This window comes from Macrotis lagotis, chromosome 2 (assembly GCF_037893015.1).
Source record: "Macrotis lagotis isolate mMagLag1 chromosome 2, bilby.v1.9.chrom.fasta, whole genome shotgun sequence".
Lineage (NCBI taxonomy): Eukaryota > Metazoa > Chordata > Mammalia > Peramelemorphia > Peramelidae > Macrotis > Macrotis lagotis.
Genome location: NC_133659.1, coordinates 199508419 through 199522779, shown reverse-complemented (window position 1 = coordinate 199522779; position 14361 = coordinate 199508419). Strand labels below are relative to the sequence as shown.

The 14361-nt window shown below is 38.6% G+C and overlaps 1 protein-coding gene across 8 annotated transcripts in view; it reads right to left on the bottom strand.

Moving 5' to 3' along the window:
* LOC141514006 (uncharacterized) overlaps nucleotides 1-14361 on the bottom strand; it is a 247533-nt gene that overhangs the window by 74704 nt on the left and 158468 nt on the right. For 6 of the 8 annotated variants that reach the window (XM_074224410.1, XM_074224416.1, XM_074224415.1 and 3 more), the window contains 2 exons: nucleotides 11364-11456; nucleotides 9610-9702 (listed from right to left, as the gene is read on the bottom strand). The exons of 1 other annotated variant lie outside the window; for it this stretch is intronic. In XM_074224410.1, the coding sequence (XP_074080511.1) occupies nucleotides 9610-9702; nucleotides 11364-11456 (186 nt within the window). The remainder of the gene's footprint in view (nucleotides 1-9609; nucleotides 9703-11363; nucleotides 11457-14361) is intronic. One more of the 8 variants, XM_074224414.1, reaches the window with a different exon arrangement.

Sequence of the window (14361 nt, the reverse complement as noted above, 5' to 3'; positions counted from 1 at the left end):
TAGCGGAAGACAAAAGAGCTTGGAATGCCACCGAGAATCAACTACCCAGCAAGGCTGAATGTCCTCTTCCAGGGAAAAAGATGGATTTTCAATGAACCAGGGTAATTTCAAAATTTCCTTTTGGAATGGACAGAGCTGAACATAAGGTTTGATCTTCAGATACAGGACTCAGGTGAAGCATGGAGATTGGAGGAGAGGGGGGAAATATGAGGGACTTAATGAGGATGAACTGCATGTATAGAAAAATGATACTGATAATATTCATATGAACCATCTCAGTTAATAGAGCAGGTAGAGGAAGCTTTTATAGTTGAAGCACAGGAGAAAGCTGAATTTGAAGATAAAATATGGTGTAAAAATGGAGTCAATAGAAAAAAAGGGAAATGTAATGGGAGAAAGAAAAAGGAGAAGGGGGAATAAGCCAAGATATTTCATATAATAAGATTTTTCTTTATTACAATGAGCTATTGCAATGATATGGAAGGGGGAAAGGCAAGGGGGAATGAGGGAATCTTCACTCTCATCAGAGGTGGCTAGGAGAGGAAACAGTATATATACTCAATGGGGTATAGGCATCTGGAGTAAGAAGTGGGGGGAACAGGGGGAAGGGGGAAATGTGAGTAATGGAGGAAAGGATGGACCATGGGGGGGAGAGTGGTCAGATATAACACATTTTCTTTTTTACTTCTTTCAAGGGGCTGGGATTGGATGGCCTGTCCAGGACCACAGAGCCAGGTGGATGCTGGGCCTAAGGGGTGGTAGAGGGGCTCAGGGCCTCTTGGCCCCAGGACCAGGGATCTGTCTGCTGTGCCACTCAGCGACCCTACAGCAGAGTCAGAATGAAAGGAGAGAGAAAATATACTACATGGTAGTGGAGAAATACGAAAAGAGGGAGTTACAATCAGCAATGGCAATGGTGGAAAAATATGGAAGTAACTTTTGTGATAGACTTATCATAAAGAATGTGATCCACCTGTGACAGAGTTGTTGGTGTTTGAACAAAGACTGAAGCAGATTTTTACTATTATTATTTTTTGGGGGGTGCAGGGCAAATGGGGCTGGGTGGCCTGCCTGGGGCCGCATAGCAGGGTGATCGTTGGGTGTCTGAGGCCAAATTTGGACCCAAGTGCTCCTGGTTCAGGGGCCAATGCTCTGTCCGCCACCCAGCCACCCCTACTATTATTACTATTTTATTTTGGAGGGGTCTTTTTTCCCTTTTTTTGGTTTTTGCAGGGCATTGGGGTTGGGGTGGCTTGTATGTCACACGGCTGAGTGATTGTTGGGTGTATGGGGCTGGATATGGGCTCAGGTGCTCCTGGCTCCAGGGCTGGTGCTCCATCCATTGTGCCACCTGGCCATACCTACAATTATTACTATTCTTTTTTTTATTTTAATTTTTTTCTCTCCCCTTTATTTTATCACTCAACAAGTCTATATTTTTGGGTGTAGGGGGTATTTTCTTTACTCTTAAACAAGAATATTTTATTAATGTATAAAAAACTTATTTGTACAAAATGAGAATAAATAAATATTAAATATTTAAAAAGGTATTAAATAATATCTCTGGCTGCCATAGGACAAAGACTATATAAAGTTAAAAGAAAATCTGAACTTCAGATATTTCTGATGGTTCTTTCAACTTTTTCCTTGCTTCTTCACATTGCAGCTGTTCCAAATCCAAAGGTACTCCTGGCCTCTCTGTAATATGAATTTCATGTAAAATCTTTCTAAGGATTTGACTACTATTCAAAAGGTATGTAACTGTCCCACACAACTTATATCACATTGTCTAATAAGGGACTAACACCAGAGGAAATCTTTCTATATCTTCTGTCCCAAGAACTAACCTTACTTCACTGCTCCTATTATTTTCTCCCATGCTCCATACTTTCATGGGTCACCAAGAGATCCAAAGCATCTCCAAAACTCAGAAACAATAATTTAGGAAACTTGATAAATAGAAGGAGGATTATATTTGGAATCTGAGGACTTGATTCTTTACCAATTTGCATTTTATGAATTACTGTCTATAAGACCTTGAATCAATGAATTATCTCTGGAAATTTCCCCACATAAGTCCTTCAATAGGATCAATCTAGGTTGATTCATTTCTAGCGCTTCATCTCTGATTCCAAGATCCTAAGGATATAAACACCACTTATCAACACTTTCTCTTTTATGAGGATCAATGGATTTATATTACAAAGGAATTCTAGTGAGCCCCTTATCTAACTTCTTCATTTTACAGGTGAAAAAACGAGGTTCTAATAGAGCCTCATGAGAACACTAGCAAATGAATTTGAGCAGAACCAACACATCCTAAGGTCACTATTTCTGTCCTATGATCAACAGTGAATGATTTAGGTATCCTCAGCAATAAAATGACCCAAAAGAATTCCAAATAATCCGGGGGGGGGGAATACAATCCACCACCAAAAGAGAGAAAGAATAGAACATGAAAGTCAATTGAAACATACTTTGCCGTTTTTGTTATTTTTTTTATTTTATTGCAGATAGGTTTTTTTTTGTTGTTGTTGTTTTAGGTTTTTGCAAGGCAAATGGGGTTAAGTGACTTGCCAAAGGCCACACAGCTAGGTAATTATTAAGTGTCTGAGACTGGATTTGAACCCAAGTACTCCAGACTCCAAGGCCGGTGCTTTATCCACTACGCCACCTAGCCTCCCCACTACACCACCTAGCCGCCCCTGTAGATAGGGTTTTTTTGTTTGGCAAGATACCTAACAAAAAAAAATTTGCTTCACTACATGTGTATGCTCTATACTTGATTCCTTGACTTCTCAAGGAAGAGAGAATAGGAAACATACAAGAAACATATAATAGGGGGTGGAGCCAAGATGGCAACATGAAGGGATGAGTCTAAGGAGCTCTCTGATAAAAACTCATAAACTAAGGACTTTCGAGAGACAGAACCCACAAAGGGACCCAGTGAGGCAGTTCTCCTACTCAAGGTAACCTGGAAAAGAGCAGAAAGGCTCTGCTCCCCGGGGTCAGAGGGGTGGCCCGCCAGAGCCAAAGAACTTCAGCCTCCCGGAGGCAGCCCCAGGGCGCTGGGAGCTGTGGCTCACAGCAGTAGGGGAGTCTCCTGAGCTGCACCCCGGGGAACACTGGCACAAAGTGGGGGAACAGCAGGGGGACCTCTGCCAGAGTGAGCACGTGGAGCCCAGCCCTCAGGGCACACAGCAAGCAGCTTGGTCTTTCGGCAGCCTGGACCCAGAAACAGAAGCAGGCAGAGCCTGTAAGCAGGAGCCCCCAGGGCATGAGCCTATTGAGCTGAGGGAGGGGAGTGAAGAGAGAGAGACTGCTGAGCTCTGTCCTCTGCCCCTGGAAAAAGACTCTGGGGCTCTGACCACATTCAGATCCTGATCCCACTCTAGGCCCCCCATAGAACAGCAGAACCCCCCCCACCTCAGTCCCGTTGCAGAGTGGGGTGCTTATGGTCATTCACAGACCAGGAGGGAGGACAGAACCTCACACACTGAGACCCTTGTGGGAGTGTCCCAAAAGCTCAGGAAGCACCCCAAAAAACAGGCTTAGGCTGGGAAAATGAACAAGCAAAGAACCAAGAGGAAGACCATTGAGAAATATTTTGCAAATGAGCCCAAGAAGGATCAAAATACTCAGTCTGAAGATGAGGAAGCACAAGCTCCTGCATCTAAAGACTCCAAGAGAAACAGAAATTGGGCTCAGGCTATGATAGAGCTCAAAAAAGACTGAAAATCGAATGAGGGAGTTGGAAGAAAAACTGGGAAAAGAAAGGAGAGAGATGCAGGAAAAACATGAAAATGAATTTAGCAGCTTAGTCAAGGAAATCCAAAAAAATGCTGAAGAAAATAGCCTGCTAAAAACCAGCTTAGGTCAAATGGATAAAACAGTTCAAAACGTTATTGAGGAGAATTCTTGAAAAAGCAAAATTGGCCAGATGGAAAAAGAGATAAGAAAACTCTCTGAGGAGAACAAATCCTTCAGACAAAGAATAGAATTCAGGGAGATTGATGAATTTACCAGAAATCAGGAATCAATACTTCAAAACCAAAAAAATGAAAAATTAGAAGAAAATGTGAAATATCTCATTGAAAAAACAACTGATATGGAAAACAGACTTAGAAAAGATAATTTGAAAATTATTGGAATACCTGAAAGTCATGATCAGGAAAAGAGCCTTGACATCATTTTCAAAGAATTACTACAGGAAAATTGCCCTGATATTCAAGAGGCAGAGGGCAAGATAGAAATGGAGAGAATCCACTGATCCCCCCGAGAAAGAGATCCCAAAAAACCAACCCCCAGGAATGTTATAGCCAAGTTCCAGAACTCCCAAGTCAAAGAGAAAATATTACAAGCAGCCAGAAGGACACAGTTCAAATACCGTGGAGCTGCAATCAGGATCACATAGGACTTAGCAGCAACTACATTGGAAGCTCTTAGGGCCTGGAATACAATATACCGGAAGGCAAAAGAGCTTAGGATGCAGCCAAGAATGAACTACCCAGCAAGGCTGAATGTCCTCTTCCAGGGAAAAAGATGGACTTTCAATGAACCAGGAGAATTTCAAAGGTTCTTTTTGGAATGGTCAGAGCTGAACAGAAGGTTTGATCTTCAGATACAGGACTCAGGTGAAGCATGGAGATTGGAGGAGGGGGGGGGAAATATGAGGGACTTAATGAGGATGAACTGCATGTATAGAAAAAATGATACTGATAATATTCATATGAACCATCTCAGTTAATAGAGCAGGTAGAGGAAGCTTTTATAGTTGAAGCACAGGAAAAAGCTGAATTCGAAGATAAAATATGGTATAAAAATGGAGTCAATAGGAAAAAAAGGGAAATGGAATGGGAGAAAGAAAAAGGAAAGGGGGAATATTCCAAGATATTTCACATGAGATTTTTTTTTTATTACAATGAGCTATTGCAATGATAGGGAAGGGCGGAGGCAAGGGGGAATGAGGGAACCTTTGCTCTCATCAGAGATGGCTAGGAGAGGAAACAGCAAATATACTCAATGGGGTATAGACAACTGGAGTAAGAAGGAGGGGGGGAGCAGGGGGAAGGGGTGGGGATGTGAATAAAGGAGGAGAGGATGGACCATGGTGGGGGGGGGAGAGTGGTCAGATATAACACATTTTCTTTTTTACTTCTTGCAAGGGGCTGGGATTGGAAGGCCTGCCCAGGACCATAGGGCCAGGTGGCTTCTGGGCCTAAGGGGTGGTATGGGGGCTCAGGGCTTCTTGGCCCCAGGACCAGGGATCTGTCTGCTGCACCACTCAGTGACCCTACAGCAGAGTCAGAGTGAAAGGAGAGAGAAAATATAGTACATGGTAGTGGAGAAATAAGAAAGGAGGGAGTTGTGATCAGCAATGGCAACGTTGGAAAAATATGAAAGTAACTTTTGTGATGGACTTATCATAAAGAATGTGATCCACTCACAACAGAGTTGATGGTGTTGGAACAAAGACTGAAGCACATTTTTTGTTATTATTATTTGGGGGAGGGTGCAGGGCAAGTGGGGCTGGGTGGCCTGCCTGGGGCCACATAACAGGGTGATCTTTGGGTGTCTGGGGCCAGATTCAGACCCAGGTGCTCCTGGTTCAAGGGCCAATGCTCTGTCTGCCACCCAACCACCCCTACTATTAGTACTATTTTATTTTATTTTGGGTCTTTTTTTTTCTTTTTTTGGGGGGGGGGGTTGCAGGGCAGTGGGGATCGGGTGGCTTGCATGTCACATGGCTGGGTGATTATTGGGTTTACGAGGCTGGATTTGGACTTGGGTGCTCGTGGCTCCAGGGCTTGTGCTTCGTCCATTGCGCCACCTGGCCATACCTACAATTATTGCAATTGTTTTTTTAATTTTAATTTTTTTCTCTACCCTTTACTTGTTCACCCAAACAAGTCTATCTATATTCATGGGGGGAGGGGTATTTTGTTTACTTGTAAACAAGTATATTTTATTAATGTAAAAAAAACATTTGTACAAAATGAGAATAAAAAATAAATTTAAAAAAAGAATCAAAAAAAAAAAGAAAGGAATTCTAGCTAGGATAGGTGGGAGTCCCAAGGGGAGTTCCCTTAACCCAAAACTTACAGATAGGCTGAGTCCTTGGGCAACATTTTGGGACAACTTTGGGCTAGGGCATGGTATCTTCTGTCACTAATTCATCTTAATCAGAATGTTCCTATCGGGAACTCATTAGCAGATAGTTGATGAGTTCCATAGTCAGTGGCTGAGGGAATGGAACAAAGGAGATACTCCTTTGAAGAAAAGTAGGGCTGTGGTGATAAGGGTGGAAGAAGTTACTGAAGTTTTCCCATCTCTTAAACTTTCCTGGGTTCAGCTGACCCAGAACCACAGATGAAGGCAATAGTCATGCAGAGGTCCTTTCTACTAGCACCCTTCTTAGACTGCCCTCTAGTGGTCATTAATCAAACCCAGCAACTGGGCAGCGTCAAGGGCCCCATAGAAATCAATAAAGGTTTGGTCTGGAGAGAGACCCAAGGGCTCATAATCCTAATTCTCTCTGTAGAGGTCTTACTGTTCTATCATCGATTAGCTCAGGAAAAGCTCAGTGCTTTTTCTCAGAAAAGGGCTTATTTCTCCCATTGTTAGAACATGTTGGAACCAAGTCCAGGGAGGTATTCAGTAAGACTAACAAATGGGAGAAGAATGGTCCTGGCTCCTAACTTCTCTGGTCCTATTCCTTCAACAGCGAAGAGGGATTGGAATAGATGATTCCCCAAAGCCTTAAGAGTTCTAAATCATGCCCAAAGGGCAACAAAAATGTGCATACCCTTTGACCCAGCAATACCATTACTCGGTCTATACCCTGAAGAGATGATGAAAGGGTAAAAACATCACTTGTACAAAAGTATTCATAGCAGTCCTGTTTGTGGTGGCAAAGAATTGGAAATCAAGTGAATGTCCTTCAGTTGGGGAATGGCTTAGCAAACTGTGGTATATGTATGTCATGGAACACTATTGTTCTCTTAGGAAACCAAGAGGGACGGGATTTCAGGGAAGCTTGGAGGGATTTGCATGAACTGATGCTGAGTGAGATGAGCAGAACCAGAAAAACACTGTACACCCTAACAGCAACATAGGAGTGATGATCAACCTTGATGGACTTGCTTGTTCCATCAGTGCAACAATCAAGGACAATTTGGGGCTGTCTGCGATGGAGAATACCATCTGTATGCAGAGAAAGAACTGTGGAGTTTGAACAAAGACCAAGGACAATTACTTTTAATTTAGAAAAAACCTGCTATCTTATTGTCTGATCTTGTTATCACTTATACTTTGTTTCTTCCTTAAGGATATGATTTCTCTCATCACATTTAATTTGGATCAATGTATACCATGGTAACAATGTAAAGACCAACAAATTGCCTTCCGTGGGAAGTGGGGGGGGAGGGAAGTAAGATTAAGGGAAAAATTGTAAAACTCAAAATAAATAAAATCTTTAAAAATTAAAAAAAGAAACATATAATAAAAAAGAAAGTTAATTTCTTTCTTTTCCTGGAAATTAATATATAATAAAAACAAAACTTAAAGGCAAAAAAAAATGCTAGATAAGCTTGGCACCTTCTCTCATGAATTGAGAAATGTTTTTTGTACTAAAGTGTTAAGATTTTGCATTTTTCTTATGGCTAAGATTTTCTGCTGCCTTGAGGGCTTTGTCTTCTCTTAAGATCTAGGACATTATGGCTCCCTCCTGAGAGTCTGTCTCTCTGATTTTTTCACTGGTGCTTAGGACTCTTGTCTTCTTAAGGTCATAAGCAATAGACTAGAATGAAAATTATCTGCCTAAAATTCTGGTATTTCAAATAAAAATTCAAACTCCAACATACTTGCTTTTATGATTAAGGCTCAAAAATAGAAAGCTATCCAGTAGAAGGGAAACCTCTCCTTTCAAGAGAGTTTAATGCAAGCACTGTTTGGATTATTTCATGATCATGATGCCCATTAATCACCATCAGTATATGGCAAGAATCAAAGGGAATGTCGGATAAAGAATCTCCTTTCAAAGGTGCAGTGACACAATAATTCTGATTGCTATGGAACAATGATTGTACAGTAAAAAGAAATTCTGACCTTCAGATACTTCTGATGGTTTTGTCTCTTTAAACTTCTTCCTTGCTTCTTCATGTAGCTGTTGTTCCAAAACCAAGGGGACTTTTGGCCTCACTATAATATGAATTTCAATGAAAGACTTTCTAAAAGTTTGCCTAATATTCAAGAGGAACAGCTGTCCCATACAACTTCAATCTTGTGGAACTCACAACAGAGGAAATATTTCTATATCTTCTGACCCAAGAATTAATATTAATTAACTGCTTCTATGATTGGACAAGGAAGTCCACAGAATGCCCAAACATCAAAATCTACTTAGGAAATCTGATGCCAAATGAGGAATCTGTATCAGATTACTGCCTACAAGACCTTGAATCAGTGAATGACCCCTGGAAGTTTCCCCAAATAAGTCCTTGAATAGGATCAATCTAGGTAGGTCAGTTACCTCCCAGGTTCATTTCTAGCCCTGAACTCAAGATCCCAAGGATATATTCCATTACTTTCTCTTTTATGATGATTAATGGATTTAAATTACAAAGGAACCTTAGTAATCTCCTCATCCAAATTCTGCATTTTGTAGGTGAACAAAGAGGTTCTAATAAAGACTCATGTGAACTGTTGCAAAGAAAATTGAGCAAGACCAACACATCCTAATAGGTCAGTATTTCTGTCCTAGGATCAGCCATGAATGATTTAGGTATCTTCAGCAATAAAATGGCCCAAGAGGATTCCAAAGGAACCATAAGGCAAAATACAATCCACCATCAAAAAGAGAAAGAATGGAATGTGAAAGTTGATTGAAGGATACTTTGCCTGTTTTGTTATTTTTGATTTTAGGATGCTGATATTTTGGGGGCGAAATTTTTGCTCCACTGCACATGTTAATTCCATATTAGATTTAAACAACAGTGAATGGGGAACATACAAGAAAAAAGGAAAGAACAATAATTTTTTTCTTTTCATGTAATTAATAAATAAAAGAAAAATTAAAAGAAAAAAACAAGTGCACACAAGCCTAGCACCTTCTCTCATGAATTGAGAAATATTTCTTATAATAAAGTGTTAAGAATTTGCATTTAACTCTTTAGAACGTTAATGCTTAGATTTCCTGCATTCTTAACTGGTTGTCTTCTCTTAGAATCTACATCATTATACCTCCCTTCCCTAGGGTATACTTTTTCTTGTGACTTGTTCTCTTTGTCTTCCTAAGAGGCTACAAGAAATTGACTAAAGGGACAATTAAAAGCCCTAAATTCTGGGATTTCACACAAAAATTTCAAACCCCAACATTCTTGCCTTTGAATAAGGTACAAAATTAGATTGTTTCCCAATAGAAGGGAATCCTTTCCTTCCTAAGAGAGGGTAATGCAGAATAATTTTGGATTTATTGAATAAGCATGATTTCCATTAATCACCACATAGCTATGGCAAGGATGAATTGGAGATACAAAGAACTCCTTTTATTTGTGAAATAATATCTCTGATCATTATAGGACAAGGACTACAGAAAAAAGAAATTCTGACCTTCAGAAAATTCTGATGGTTTTTTCTCTTTCAACTTTTTCCTTGCTTCTCCATGATGCAGTTTTTCCAAATCTGAGAGGGCTACTGGTCTCTCTGTAATAAGAATTTCATTTAAAATTTTTATATGTAGCTGTCTTTCTGTCTCAACAATTAATCTTATTCATCTGCTTCTATGATTGGTCTTCATGGGGCACCAGGAGACCCACAGAATCCCCCCAAATCACAAATTGCATAGTAAATCTGATGCCTCAAAGGAAAATTACATAGGAAATCTTAATAGGAAAAGAAATAACTTTGGAATCTGACTACCTGACTTCTTTACGAACTTGTAGATTACTGTTTACATGACCTTCAAGCAATGAATGACCTCTGGAGGTTTCCCTAAATAAATCCATTGATAGGATCAATCTAGGTAGATCAATTTCTAGCTCTTAATTTTTGAACCCAAGATCCTAAGGAAATAAATTCCACTGGTCAACATTTTCTCTTTTATGAAGATCAATGAATTTAAATTAGAAAAGAACCCTAGTGATACCCTCATACAAATTCTGCATTTTACAGGTGAAAATGAGGTTCTAATAAAGACTTGTATGAACTGTTGCAAAGGAAATTGAGCAGAACCACCACATTCTAAAAAGTAACTATTTCCTTATTGTGTTCAATGGTGAATTGCTTAGGTATCCTCAGCAATAAAATGATCCAAGAGGATTTCAAAGGAACCACAAGGGAAAATACAATCCACCAATAAAGAAGAAAAAGAATGATGTGTGAAAGTTGAATGAAGCACATGTAGGCTGTTTTGTTATTACTTTTGTTTTTTAGGATGGATGTTTTATTTAACAAGATACCTAACATAGAAACTTTTCCTTCACAGGATGTATATATTCTATGTTTGATTCCTTGACTTCTCAAGAAGCAGAGATCACCAAGCGAGAGGTGGAAACATACAAGAAGAGAAAGAAAGAACTTTATTTTTTTTTCCTTTTCATGTAATCAATAAATGAATGAAAAGTTAAAAGCAAAAAAAAGAATTTCTGGTAAGCCTGGCATCGGTTTTCGTGAACTGAGAAATGTTTCTTTCTGCTAAAGTATTGAGACTTTGCATTAACCTCTTTAGAATATTACTTTATTGCTTAGATTTTATGCCTTCTTAGCCCTCTGTCTTTTTTTAGGATCTAGGTCATTATGCTTCCCTCCCAAGGAGCTTTCTGTTTTCCTCCCTCATGACTAGTGCAATTTGTCTTCCCATGAGGTCACAAGAAATAGACTAAAGTGACAATCAAAAACCTTAAATTTTGGGTCTTCAAACAAAAATTTCAAGGACCAAAATAATTTCCTTTGATTAAGGTACAAAAACAGACAATTTCCCAATGGAAGGGAAATCCCTCCTTCTAAAAAAGGAGTGTAATGCAGGCTAATTTGGGACTTATTGAATTAGGTCAATTCCTTTTAATCACCATGTAGCTATGGTAAGGATGATTTGTAGTGGCAGGTACAAAGGAACTCCCTACAAAGGTGTGATAAATAATATCACTGATTACTCTGGGACAAAGACTATCCAGTAAAAAGAAAAATCTGAGGGATGGCTAGGTGGTGCAATGGATAGAACACTAGCCCTGGAGTCAGGAGTACCTGAGTTCAAATCCAGCCTCAGACACTTAATAATTACCTAGCTGTGTGGCCTTGGGTAAACCACTTAATGCCATTGCCTTGCAAAAAAACCTAAAAAAAGAAAAAAAGAAAGAAAATCTGACCTTCAGATACTTCTGAAGGCTTTGTCTCTTTCAACTCTTTCCTTGCTTCTTCACGATGCAGCTTTTCCAAATCTGATGGGGCTTCTTGCCTCTCTATAATATGAATTTCACTTAGAAACTTTCCATGGATGCCTACTATTCAAGAGATTTAGCTGTCCCATACAACTTCTATAGAGTAGCCTAATAACAAATTCATGAGAGGAAATATTTCTACATCTTCTGTCCCAACAATTAAACTTAATTATTTGCTTCTACGATTGATCCTTATGCACTTTCAAGAGACCCATAGCATCCCCCAAAATCACAGCCTACTTAGGAAAACTGATGCTATAGGAGGAGGAATAGATTTTAGACCCTGAAGACCTGAGTTCTTTACCAATTTGTACTTTACAGATAACAGTCTACAAGATCTTGATGCCATGAATGACCTCTGGAGGTTTCCCCAAATAAGTCCATGAATAGGATCAATGTAGGTGGATCAATTACCTCCCAGTTCAATTTCCAGCCCTAAATCTCTGATATCAAGATCCTAAGGATTTAAATTCCATTGTCCAAGAACTTTTTTATGAGGATCAATGGATAATAATTACAAAAGAATCTAAGTGATTACCTCATCCAACATCTTCATTTTACAGGTGAAACACTCAGGTAGTAAAAGACTTGTATGTACTGGTGCAATATAAATTGAAGAAAACTAGCACATTCTAAAATGTCTCTATGCACTGTGATCAACTGTGAATGACTTAGACATTCTCAGCAAAAAAAATCATCTAAGAGAATTTCATAGGATCCATGAGGCAAAATACCATCCACCACTAAAAAGAGAAATAATGGAGTATGAAAGTCAATAGAAGCATATTTTGCCTGCTTTGTGATTATTTTTGTTCTTAGAACTGGGTTTTTTTGGGGGGGGCCATCCTACTGAACTTAGTTTTGCTTCAGTGCACATACATATTCTATATTTGACTCCCTGACTTCTCAAGAAGTAGAGATAACCAAGAGAGAATAGGGAATACACAAGAAAAGAAAGAACTTTAAAATATTTTCTTTTCCCGTTACTAATAAATGAATACAACAAAAGTTAAAAGCAAAAAATAACATGATAAGCCTGCAACCTTCTGTCATGTATTGAAAAATGTTTCTTGTCCTAAATTGTTAATATTTTTTATTTATGTCTTTAGAACTTTATATTTTTACAAAGAGTTTTACCTTCTTTAACTCTGTCCTCTCTAAGAATCTAAGTCATCACATCTAACTACCTAGGTTTTAACTCTTTGTCTTCCTCCCTGCAGACTAGTTCTCTTTGTCTTCCAAAGAGGTCAAAAGAAATAGACTACAGGGACAATGAAAAACCTTAAATTCTGGTATATGAAACAAAACTTTCAAACCCCAAAATGCTTTCCTTTGATTGAGGTTTAAAAAAAATAGATTGCTTCCCAATGGAAGGAAATCTTCTCCTTCCTAGAGATACAAAGTTTGAATTTATTCAATTAGTGTTGATTCCCATTAATCACCATGTAACCATGGCAAGGATAATTTGGAGTAGCAGGTACAAAGAAACCACTTTCAAACATGTGTTTAAATAATACCTCTGATTACTATGGGACAAAGAATTTACAGTAAAAAGAAATTCTTTCATCCAGATACTTCTGATGTTTTCATTGCTTTCAACTTTTTCCTTGCTTCTTCAAGTCACCACTGTTCCAAATCTGAGGGAACTTCTGGCCTCTCTATAATACGAATTTCACTTAAAATCTTTCTAAGAATTTGACTACTATTCAGTAGGTATAATTGTCCCACACAAGTTTGATGGTATTGCCTAATAACAGACTAAGACCAGAGGAAATATATCTGTATCTTCTATCCTAAAAACTAATCTTAATTAACTACTCCTCTCACTGAACTTCTCTGTAATTTAAATTTCACTTTAAAAGTGTCTAAGGATCTGCCTGATATTCAATAGATAAAGTTATCCCACAAAACTTCTATGGTGTTACCGAATAACGAATTCACACCAAAGGAAATATGTCTATATCTTCTGACCCAAGATTTAATCTTAATTAACTGCTTCTATAATTGGACTTCATGGACAATCAGGAGATCCACAGCATCATCAAAAATCACAACCTCCTTAAATAATCTAATGCCATAGAAGGATAAATAGATTTGGAATCTGAGGACCTGAGTTTATTACTCCTTTCAATTGTGTCATTATATAATATCCCTGATTGCTGTGGGACAAAGAATTTACAGTCAAAAGAAATTCTGAACTTCAGATATTTCTGATGACTTTGTCTCTTTCAATTTTTTCCTTGCTTCTTCATATTTGCAGCTCTTCCAAACCCAAGGGGGCTCTGGGTCTTTCTGTAATATGAATTTCACTTAAAAACTTTCTAAGGATTTGCCTACTAGTGAAGAAGTACAGCTATGCTACACAACTTCTATGATGTTACCTAATAAGGAACTCATAACAAAGAAAATATTTCTATATCTTCTGTCCCAATAATTAATCTTAATTAACTACTTCTATGATTAGACTTCATGGGTAACTGTGAAGTCTACAGTATGCCCAAACATCACAACCTACTTAGAAAACCTGAGGCCATAGGGGGAGAACTAGATTTTGAATGTGAGAAACTGAGTTCTTTACCAATTTATATTTAACTAATTACTGTCTCCAGGATCTTTAATCAATGAAGGACCTTTGGAGGTTCTCCCAAATAAGTCGTTGGATAAGATCCAGGTAGATTACCACCCAGGACCATTTGTAGCCCTAAATCTCTGATCTCAAGATCCTAAGTATTTAAATTACACTGGTTATCACTTTCTCCTTTATGATAATCAATGGATGCAAATTACAAAATAATTCACCTCACCCAACTTCTGCATTTATAGGCATTGAATCCCTTTCTGAACTCCCTTAACCTTCCCCAAGCAAGCATTGAAGGGGTGGGAGACAAGGAAAGACATTTATTTGCCAAACTACAAGTGCATAAAT